Source organism: Colletes gigas, unplaced genomic scaffold, assembly GCF_013123115.1.
Source record: "Colletes gigas isolate AHSC1104 unplaced genomic scaffold, ASM1312311v1 Colletes_gigas_Sc00023, whole genome shotgun sequence".
Classification (NCBI taxonomy): Eukaryota; Metazoa; Arthropoda; class Insecta; order Hymenoptera; family Colletidae; genus Colletes; species Colletes gigas.
The window spans coordinates 3,398,157-3,410,351 of NW_025106652.1; the positions used below are offsets into that span (position 1 = coordinate 3,398,157).

General features: G+C 35.5%; 1 protein-coding gene across 1 annotated transcript in view; it reads right to left on the bottom strand.

Moving 5' to 3' along the window:
- Nucleotides 1-12,195, bottom strand: part of LOC122401323 (all trans-polyprenyl-diphosphate synthase PDSS1) — a 56,456-nt gene that overhangs the window by 15,370 nt on the left and 28,891 nt on the right. Inside the window, exon 2 of the mRNA XM_043403395.1 lies at nucleotides 1,020-1,172. Coding sequence (XP_043259330.1) covers nucleotides 1,020-1,172 — 153 coding nt within the window. The remainder of the gene's footprint in view (nucleotides 1-1,019; nucleotides 1,173-12,195) is intronic.

The following is a 12,195-nucleotide window of genomic DNA, read 5'->3' on the forward strand; positions in this document are numbered from 1 at the left end:
AAAAATGTTACGTGAATCCATTTTTTTCCGTTAGATTTCTTTTCATGGGATTACGCAACAGAAAAAGTTTTTACTCACGAACCGACGATACATGATATGAAAGAGATTATAACGACATTCCGTAGTATTACATCAGATACGTTACAAGCTGTGTACTGTATTTTCAGAAGGAGAATACAAGTTTGCCTGAACAATCGAACCACTGTTTTTAAATATTCGAGCTTTTAGTAAATGTTTACTAATAGGAATTAAAATTTCGAAATGTTTAAATGCTTCGAAAAATTTCTATAAGACTTTTAGTTTCAATTGTACTTTTCAAATCACATTTTTACTTCTGAATTGTCATATCAATTTTAATAATTCATGTACCTTGTAATTTTAAATATAAGAATGAACAATGAATGCTTCTGTATATACAAAAATATACAAGTTTACATTACCAAGTGCATCGGGTAAACACAACGATTCATCTACATACTCGTTCTTTAATACGGGTCGAAAAAAGTATTACGAAAATTTCGTAACATTCGCAGTTAGAAATATGCCACTATCATTTACATTACATTTTTTCATTCCTATCTTTTGGAAACGTGATTCTAGTCGAGACTACCTTCTATGGAACTGTAAAAAGTGCATGATACCCCTCTATGCGTGGAATTCGACATCCACATTTTTCCACGTAATTGAACTGGTCCTTACGTGTAGAAATAGACATTTCTTTCTAGAAAGTGCATTGGCGAAACGTACAGGGTGAACAGTGTGAATTGTTACAAACTGTTTCCTTGAGAACCATTAGTGACGTCGACATAATTTTTTTTTCGCGTTACAATATTAAAAAAAAAAAAAGAATTTCTTCATATCATCAACGATTCCCAGGAAAGTAGCTCCTGACAGTTTTTACTTGGTTCACTCTGTATACGAGTTTATTCGATACAAGGAATGAAACGATGACGCTATTGTGTGACCTATAAAGATTACTATTATTATTATTTCATCGTGGATAATTACGATAGACTGACCTCTCGTACATCGTCGTAAATGTCCTTCAGGTCGTCTTCGAGAAGTCGGTAAGGGTCGACTTGGTAATCGTGCAAGGATCCGGGTAGCTGTGTTTGCATAGAACTCATCATCCTTGTGACATTCGTCCTGTAGTCCAGCGTGCTCGTTCTACTCTGCAAGGAAAAAGAATGATTCATTATTAATCGTAAGGAAGAAACGCCCAAGGTAGAAAATCTAACTCTCGTAACTCTGAAACGTCGGTACAATCGAGATTCAACACGTTTTATTTGAACATGTTAGTGCCAAGTGAAATTCTTTCTTCGAACTTCGACAACTTAGGCTAATACGTTACATATGGAAACATTGAATAATATATAAGAATATAGAGTTCTAAAACACAGTCATAGAATTGGACTTTGGTTCGTATCATTACATTTTACTTTCACTCGTTCATTGCAATGTTTATTTTTAGACAATTATTTTTTTTGTAAAAATTTATAATTTTGTTTCTACAATGCTTCTAATATTATATCATCGACAGCGTAAGAGAAAATGACAAGCATTCAGTTTCGAATTACGTGTACACGTAAATACGACAGTATCATTTTGTAATAACAATTTCATAATATATTACTGAAGATGAAGTACTTCGAGTAAAGCAAACAGCTGCAATAGTCATTTCATGAATGTGTTGCGTATATCCAATAAGCACGCTGTCCGACCCGTCACTTACTACTGATTTAGTCTGACCATATACTGTCGTTTACTACTTCACCTGTTGCGTTACGGCTGACATATCATTGACTTTACTACTTGCAGGAAATGCGCAAACTGATTGCAAGTATTCGCGATTCCATTCCACGTGCAACGTGAAAGTCTCGTCACTGTAGAAATATTTCATTCAACCGGTAATCGTGAAAGCTTGTGTCTAAATTAATTACGACGCAATTTGTCGCTGTTCATTGAACAATTCTAAGTATAAAACTGACACTTTTATTAGAGGATAAATCATTTCAGAGTTAATTCGAAGGATTACAAATATTTCTCTATCGAATAATATCAACAATTTTTAATATTCTCTGAATAGCGATAGGAAATAATACAAATATGAGCAAACTTGAATAGGTGAATGAACGAAACGTGAATTTAAAAGTAAGAGAGAAGCGTGTGAATTGTAATAATTCGATTTGAAATAATAACTGGCAATAAAAGTGTGACAACTTGAAAGATAAATAGATATTTCAGCTATTATAGGAGAAACAGATTCTGCTAACGATTCCAAGAAACAGAGTATTTTAACACAAAGAACAGTAATTCATAATTACCTCTGAGCGTTTGACGTGGTATGACAAAGTTTACTAAATTGTACAGTGTATTCGCGACAATTTGAAGAACCTGTAGCATTAATTATCGGAGTCCACGACACGTAGGGAGGCTACAGTCGAATGTTTGATGTAGTTTGACAAAGTTTGATCGAGCAGTTCGGATACATCCCGTGCATACTACGATTCTCTTTCCAGGGAAACCGTCGCGTCGCGATTTCGTATCGATAAACGCGGAACAGGCGGAATACGTAATAGGACGTTTCACAAAGTGGTAACTGTTATTTACAAAATCCATCATTCCTATGACTGTTTACGTTTCGCGGGCACGTAATGGCTGGCTGGTCGGCGTACGAGCGCGTCTCTTTTCCAGATGTCGGCACTTTAACGCGGCTCCCGGTGCCAAGACGACATTCCTTCCCCTCGTGGCGGATCCCGTCGATGCTCACTTTCGTCATCGAAACTTGATTCTGATTCCCAGCGATTTCTTAGCATTCACCGCGACGCGCGAGCTCGACGCTCGCTTGCCAGTCACGGTTTGTTGCTGACCACGAGTGTGTGAGATCAGCGCCGGAGGATTGGGCATGTCAGGATGCAGTAAATGGCACTAACGCAGTTTCACAAGTTCGCCTCTTTGCCGGCGGATTAATTGAGGTCACGGCAGGCAAATAATGCCGCGTCTTAGCAGGAACGTTAGATACGACGCGAGCTGCATCGAGCGTTCTTCATCGTTCGATATAAAAATAAATATTTCGATTTATTTTTAATCGACAGATATACTTTCCAAGGGCTTTACCCTTTCGTCGACGCCAGAAAAACGAAGCTAAACAGGAGTTAAACAATTTAGAAAATAAGAATGGAAGTGTCAGGTAGTCGCGCCAATGATCGACAGTGCGTCAATGGTGGACAGTTTTCTGTCCTGTCATCGATTGTCAGTTACGACAAAGAAACGATGGCTTATTTTTTTAATGTTTACTTTATTCTTGAATCCTTATCGTACTGGAGTAAAATTTGGGCCAGTTTCCACGTTTGAGTAACTGTAGTTACTGTACAAGTTTATTTACAGTTACTTAAACTTGATACGTGATCCAAAATCATACCCTAATACGATTATAGGTAAAGAGTAGCCCAAATACCTAGTATTAAAAAAAGTTGACCTGTTTCTAAAAAAAGGAGGTTTATGGATCAAAAATCTTGAAAACTTGCGTAGGTGAAAAGATCTTTGTACAAGATCCAATTTTTTATTTTTGTGTTAAATAAAACGATACAAAAATAAATATTATTAGACCAACATAGTTTTAATTTTAATTGCGAAGTACACAACATATTGAATCTCGGACCAATAATGCATTAATGGAACGTAAGCAGTGTTATCAATACGAACATCATGAAACGTATCTAAGACTTTAAACCCGTTTCACTGGAAAAGTTGGTTTAACCTCTAGGCCCCTTTTCTTGAAAGACATATATAAACAGAAACTTGGAATAATTTTATACAATGCAATAGTTCAGTCCGTTCCAATTTGAAATTTTACATATAGAAAATGTCATTCAATTTTATTTGACCTACTATTAAAAAAGGTTGTGCACCACTGCTGGATTGAATGTTCCTGAAACGCTGACGAAGCGGTAAAGATTACCAACGTTGAATCGCTATGAAACATGAATCAATCCACCTAAATATCGAATAAAAAGTTAATTTTCTTTAGCAAGACGTTTCGACTTTATTTTTCGTGTGTAATTCATTTTTATCACACTCAATGTTCATAATAAAGTTAATAAATAGCCCTTTGTCTGCACCAAAGAACAAATTATTCTTCACAATTCTAATAAAATATTCTTATTTAATTAATAAGAAAATTAAATTCTCATAGAAACTTGAATACATTTCCTTCGTTCGAAGTAGGTGAAACCTGTAGAGAATATTACTTCTCTGAAAACGAAGCAGCAGTACGGTGATAGTTGTTTAAGTCGAAGTAAGATCTACGAGTGGATAGATCGTTTAAAAAATGGCCGGACCTCTCTCTGCGATCTCTCAGGTCATTCAAGCGATGCAAAGATGGCTACGCACGAGATCTCAAAGTTTCTTTCAGTATGTAACTCAATCTATTCCACTTTTTGCGGCAAGGAGAATTTTTCCCACTAGTTGATTAACGATTTAACAAATTTCGAACGTAACCTCCGCTTCTTGTTACTATTTATTTCTACAACACAAATTTCCATCTCCTAACAAGTTAATTTTCTCCGCCATTTAAGGAAGGCAAAAACAAAATCAAAAGGTTCCAAGGTTGGACGTACCTTCGTACGAAGATAATTTTAAGACGTGCAATACTCTTGCAAAAGTTTCGAGACTCCTCGAGTTTTACTGCTTCGTGCACGAGGCCTTGAAATGGTTCGAATTCCATGATCGGTTACAGGTCTGGGAACCTTGCGTTGCGACTTCGAAATTACACCTGACGTTTCCCGCGTTAGATGCAATTATCCGTAAACTAGAACTTTAAACACCGTGCGTGTAAACAGTAGCGCGACAGTCCAAGGGACAGCCCATCGATACTTCGAGGCGATCAACGGTCGTTTAATAGCGGTGACGTGTGGCGGTGAGTTAGCTTAAAACAAAATCTTGCTTATAGGAGGACATGCAACATTGAGCAATGACCGTGTCCGATGTGTGTCCATGCGTGTCATGCGATTTCCACGACGCGGTGTCCGCTTATTACATTCTTGGATAACTAGTTTAGTGGCAACAGGCAAGTTCACTACCCCACTTTTACCTCTCTCGCATATTGCCCCGTTACTCAAGGCCAGCGTCCAAGAAAATAACGCATCAAACAAAAAGATCGACAAGCCACCGTTGCACGCACGGCCCCCGGTTTCCGTTTTCCCGTCACATATTTGTATTCCGCGCGCGAGCAAACCATACGTGACATTATAAATCACTTGTGCAAGATGAAGCACTATATCAAATAACCATGCAGAACGCTGGGAGAAAAGAATTCGTTTTTTTTACATAACTGGATATAAAAATTCAACGTTCGTAGGTACCGTTTTTTAAAATATTTGTCTACTTTGCATTTACTTCGAATAAAGTATTTACAAATTATTTTACGATTATTCGTTTTACTTAGCCAATATCATCATTAGTATGGTTAGAAATAATTACACTTCTTGTTGATCGATCTTGAATTATTTCTAACCATACTGATTGTTTGGAAAAATTATAATCCTAACAAAAAGATTAACAGAAACGAATGTATTACGATAGTTATTTAAGCAAAACAATATTTACTTTAGTAGAGTAGGATATACCATTCTTTTTATGTCGAATTTAATTTTCTTTGAGATTTATTTGAAACATTTGTTTAAATGTTTAAAGATAATGAATATAGAGTAGCTATCATGTACTTAAAATTGCTTGATGGTTTCGACAATAAAGTCCACTCGTATCGCATAAAAACGATTCTACGTATGTGAGATTAATAATTCATACACATTTAGTATCATACAACTATATGTTAAATTGATTTTATTTGCATAACAGTGTACCATAGTTTTGGTACCGTATTAAACGACAATGTTCCACTGGTATATTATCCCACGCTTCTACGACATTGACACGAAGTTGATCTAGATTTTTTGGTTCTCTTCTTTCCACTCATTTCTCGATATCGATCTGTTCGCGGAAGACTTAATTAAGGATACAAAAGGCCAATTAATGCGTCAGTGGGAATTAGAGTGGAAACAATCAGTACCTTTCCATATCACTACCAATTTGCAATTCAAATAAAATATTTCAAACGAGAAGTGAAATTTGAACGAACAAAATTCTTTTTCTGCTGAAAATTAATTTTCAGAAGACATAATATTAAAATATAAGAAATATAATTACTTTAAATCCATATTTATGATACACAGTACTTCATCTTATGCTTTAGATTAACAAAATGAAAACATTTCATTTGCTGTTAATAAATCAAGATGAATTGCATGAAATTACAATACGCGTTAAAAAATTGAAAAATAACAATTTGCTTTTTTGTCTTGTATTTTGTCCCACAAAAATTGATTACTTGAATTAAGGAGAATGTGGGGCTGCGAGTAAGTAAAATGTGGTCAGCGCTGACTAATTTTGTCTTACGAAGGCTGCCAATAACGTCTGACTCAATACGACTCTGAAGAAGGCCTTTTTTCTTCAAAGAATAATTGCGTTGACTACAACGTATAACTGGCAAATATTTTTTAATTGGTATGCAATTTTATTCCAGTACGCGTTATACCGTAAAACAACCGTACATTTTTGTCTCGAGTTTATTGCTAGTTATGAATATGAAAACTAATAGGTAAATGAGTAGAAGAATAGTAAGTGGAATGCAAGGACGTAGTCATCACAATTACATTTCTTAATTTCATTTCTACTTTGACAATGTTGCTTTTGCTCCCATTGTTTCACTTTGATAAATAATCACGATTTCAATTGCATATTTATACATTTACGATTGCTTCTAATTCCGATACACGAATACTTAATAGAAATATTTCGTTCGATTATAATAATTCAGTCGTTACGTTACTTTTATAGCCGGCAATTTCACACACCTACTTCGTACATTTTTCCTCTAATTTCTAATTATCACCGTCTGGCTTTCAAGGACGTATAGTAACGAGCGTGCTTTCACCAAAGATTAGTATTCCCTCGAATCGAGTTCCTCTAGGTGATCCAAGTTTTTTCTTTCGACGTCGAGAAAGAATGCGCGAAAGAATCTCTAACAAACTAATTGCTGATTCGATAATTCGTCTGTCGGCGCGTAGTGGATGAACTCGAAGAATGTGAAAGCACGTAAATCGTTTTCAGGCGCCATAACGTGTCACCAGTGACGTATCTACTCGATAATCGTGTCACCAATGACGTCCCCGTGTGTCCCCATTCACGAAATTCTCAAGGACGTTTTTGATATTTCGATTTTTGGAAAAACGGCAACCATATGTCCGAAGTAAAAGTTGGCAAGGGTGGTGAAACGATTACGAAATCTTCCCTGGAACTAGGCATATCACGTGCGTAACGGTTAACTCGCATAATTCTCTAGTCGATGGTAATGAAACCCCCTCTTCTCCGTTCGTCGGAACTTTCGTAAATTCTTTTAATAAAATTCCTGTCATTTCCTAATGGAAAACCTACGTGCAAATTAATCGTCGAATTTCACATAAATTTCACTCGGCCCTAGGAGACTACGTGACCACTTTTATCGATCATAAAATGTTTATCATTTTTGGGTATACGGTGGTTGGGGCATCATGCATATGTATATTCACGGAATTTCCAGAATTCTTTCGCGACATCATATTTATTCCGTAAACGTTTTTTTTTTAGAATATTTAAGGGACTGGGAATTCCACTTTCAACCCACCCGTGGCATCCATGTATTCTAAAGAAGTATTTGTCGTTATCGTGATGTTTATAATCCATACTTGGATAATATAATTTTTTAAAAGAAAATCGATTGTATTCGATCGATTATTTTCCAAATTAACGGTTATGTAATCGTTCGTCTTTACGTCAGTGAAAGTCTACACAAAACGTTTTTTTTTACTTATTACTCGTTCAAACAGGTTTACCGAAAAAGAACTGTTTAAAAAACTGTTACAGTGTCCTGCAAAATATTTCACATTTTAGTCACGTTGCTTCCTGGTTACTCTAAAATCATTAGCATATTGTTCAAAAACTCTTTCTATGATTACAAAAATGTATATTACATTTATTTGCTTGAAAACAAAACTATAATTTTATAATTGAAACTTTAATTCCGCCAGTAGAGTCCAGATTTTGATTATATGACTCTTGATTATGGCACAGATTATTATTCTTCAAATTTTATTCTATTATAATCGCGAATTAAAAAATTAGAGCACTCTAATATAAGCGTCGAGAAAAGTTGCCTTGGATCTAGTTCTTTATCTTGTCGTGTGATATTACATATGTAATATTCTGACTAAGTGGAATTTAATTGATACGCAATAAAAATAATTCTGTGTTAAAACGCGAAGGACTTTTATGACTGGCGATATCTAGTTCTGTCTGAGTGGCATTCTATTTCGATCAGTAACTCGTTCAATAATTAGTTTGTAATAAGTTTTTCTTGGCTTACTTTTTCCCTTGTCCCACAAACGGTCGTGCTGTTTCATAATTACAGCGATTACCGAGGAAATACAGTTCGATGAAAGAACGGAAAAAGGTAAAAACGGCCCATTGAATTCTTCGCTAGGCCCGTCCGCTGCTTACAGATAATTTATTCGGTGTAAAAGTCAAGGATCAGCCACGTGTTCAGGATTTCGAGAATAGAAACGGAGACATACCTTGGGCAACGTGCTGGTACGAATGTAATTCTGCGATTACATTTCGATTTTTATCTTCGACAACATGCGATAGAACGATCACACTTGAAATTTACGGCACTGTTTGAGAAAGATTATTTTTTGATCTATGGGAATTTCGTACGTTGGAAGTACGCCTGTTCTCTAATATTTTAACGAGGTAAGAGCCGACAAGAAACTTTTTTAACGTGAAATATTTTCTTAATTTGATTCACTATAATATACGAATATTTTTATAAAAAATTACCAACGGTTGGACCGATTATTTTTTAAATTACTTTATTACTTCGACAAATGAAAAGCACTTCGTATTTTTAGAGAAAAACATATTTGGATTACGGATTTCTATTCCGATTAATGTTTCGCAAATAACACTCGGAAGTTTTGTGCACGTCTTCTGCTATTATACTTTCAGAATTGAACAGAGTTCGCGTTAGCATCGTTGGTGCAATTTAAGAATAATATCGAGCCTTGACGGTATTAATTTTATACCGAACGGACACGATTAACGTTCGTTAATATTCATTGTTGTTTCGGGGAAGGGACGAGACGTTAATTACAATTAGCGGCGACATCGGTTCCGGAATGGATTGCACCTGAATTCAGACGAAAGTCGAGATACAGGTGAGCGAAACTTTTAACGAAGTTCCTGTCGGGGAATTCCCGTTGTTCGTTTTTTTTATTTGCTAGGTATAGCACGCTTGTATTTCTATTGTAACGTTTTCTCCAGAGATGGATCATTTATCTCTATTTAAGATTTATCTTATATTTAGGAAGTATGATAATATAAAAATAATTTATCTTTACTACGAGATATAATAGTACATAAATGACGAGACATTTGCCATACCCGAACGAGTTAAATCTTTTTTGTCCCGTTTCGATGAATAGTTCATAACGTTTCGCCTTGGACCATCTTCTTTACCCACCCTGCACGGATGTTAATATTTGCATCGGGAATAATTGTCTCTATCGAGCGGCGTCCATAAAAATTGAAGCTCGTTTCAAGTACACGCACGATTATGAAACTGTCCAAGAAATATTTTTTAATGACTTCTTTTTTTTTTTTTTAAACGTGCAAGAACTTCTTGCCGCGATGATCTGAAGAAATACGCACGATGGATGGCGTAAGACTGCATGTCTCTTGTGGAAGTGCTTCTGTCGCAAGACCGTTCTTAACTCGCACCTGCGCGTACCTACTGTTCGAAAGGAACTACAAGAAGCTCGAAATATCATACGAGAATCGCTCGACCGCCCTTAGCTTCTTGACGAATTTACATTGTTATTTGGTTGCCGGAAACGTCTCTATGCTGACCAAAAAACGTGCAAGTCCTTGAATGTGCTATTAAGAAATAGTATAGAAAAATGGAGAAAATATCAGTAAAAACATTTACAGCAAAACTCACATTAAATCAAACGAAATTAAGAATTGGGCATAGAGAAAGTTACTAGCTTTATTCGCTTCTATAATAATTGTTTTTTCTACGTGTGTATTTTTGAGATCAAGTTTTATATTCGAAGTATATTTAAAAAAAAGATAGAAATTTGTATCTGTTTTAAAATTCCAAAAGCAAAAATTTGGGATCGATAACGTCAGTGGATATAAATGCAATAAAAATCTCAATAGGTGTGACTGCTATCTGTTGAGTTGAGGTTTTATAATCGTTACGAATACTTTGATAGTTCAATTAATTCGAATAGAAAGTACCGGTACATTTAAATGCGCTGTGAAAATTAATTTATGCCAAAATGCAATCAGCCGTATCTACGAAAGATATAATCGATTCTCATAACAGTTTTCCAGCTGCACCCACGTTGTTTAGGAAATTGCTTCGACGTTATAATATAGAAATTGAACTAAGAACCATCGATACACTTTTGACATAGAAGTTGTAATCTATTTGTGTCATATTAGGCAAACGCACGTATAAGCATACTCGTTTGACTATAGGAGGCCTGCATTAGAATGTAATTCTTCTATTTATCAGATCCAGTACCGTTTGTGTGCGAGATAAAGTGGCACCAGAGATAAAAACTGGCTTCTCTTGTGCTATAAATTGATATCTCGTTCGCGTGTAGCAATCTATTTTATACTTATTACTAACATTTAATGACCGTTGGATATTGAAAGTAATTTTGTATTTTAATCAAATATTCATTTCACGTTTCCATGTTTTTCTTCTTTGAGATTGATTTTAAAAGATATTACTCAGAATTCTGGGTTTCAAGATGTCACAAAGTAAAAATCAGATTTCGACGCATTTAATCATTTCCACACACTCGATAAATTTTGTGTCAAGCTTCCTAAACCCATCGTGATTCCAAAGTCACCCATTTATCTGTATTTTAAAACTCTGATTCAATCCTACTGTCAATATTCATCGATTGTTAAAGCAATAATACGATCTACGAACAATGAGTATGCAACAACTATTCTACAATATCTCACACTAGAGTAGGAATATTTAAAAATTTGTGTTTACTGAAATGTACTTTTCAATTTATATCTTGTTATTAGTGTTTATCGATTATCGTACACTATTTTTCAAAAGTGAAACATAATTTAGTTTTACAGGGGGGTTGAATACGCGATCATCGAACGCTTCGTCGTCGATCGCGCGACGATCAATACGCTATAATAGATTGTTAAATCGTGTTACCGCGACTTTGTGTTACAAATTTATAACCCGTGTGCGGATCTGGGTGGAGCAGGGTCGTCTTAAATCGAATATATGTGGCCAGTTCGGCCTTTCTGTAAAAGGAGAAAGTGAGGTTACACGTCATGTCCGTTCAACGCCTCGAGGTGGATTGTGGCAACTCAAAGTTGATCGACAATGCTGTAAACTTGGCCAAGAATAGTTGTCACAACTATCCGGATGGAGGAAGGAGGGACACCTGCGGATAATCGACGGTTCTAGATGAAATATGAATACCAAATAGTTGGTTTCGAGCGAAAAAACAATTACACAAGCCATGAATATATTAAACAGAGTGTCTCGAAATTATGGGATAAATCGAAAAATTCTTCGTACCGAAAGAGATCAAAGAACAGGACCGTGCCCAAATATGTTTTTGCCCTGGGGCAACAATGACGTACAGCACCATGTGCTCATTCGATTTGCAGTGCTTGAATACACAGTACCATTTTTATATTTCAATTCGATAAAAGAATATGATTTTGATTACTATTTTTCTCGACATTTCTGCTGTATGTTTTTTCACTTAAAAAAAATGTTTAATTACAATAATTATCTTCCTTATAACTTAAAGAATAAACGTGAGACGAATAAGTAAGAGAAACTGTGATGATTAATCGGGACTTATTCAAGCATGTAATCGAGTGTTTCGTTAATAGAGAATCATGTAAAAAACAATGATAAAATATGCAACCGCGACTTAGACGAAGATTTACTGAGAAACGAAGTTCATAAATATTCCTTGGCCAACCTGAGTAAACGCACCGCTAGAAATTAATTTTCCCCGTGATCGATGCAATCCCGTTTTCAAA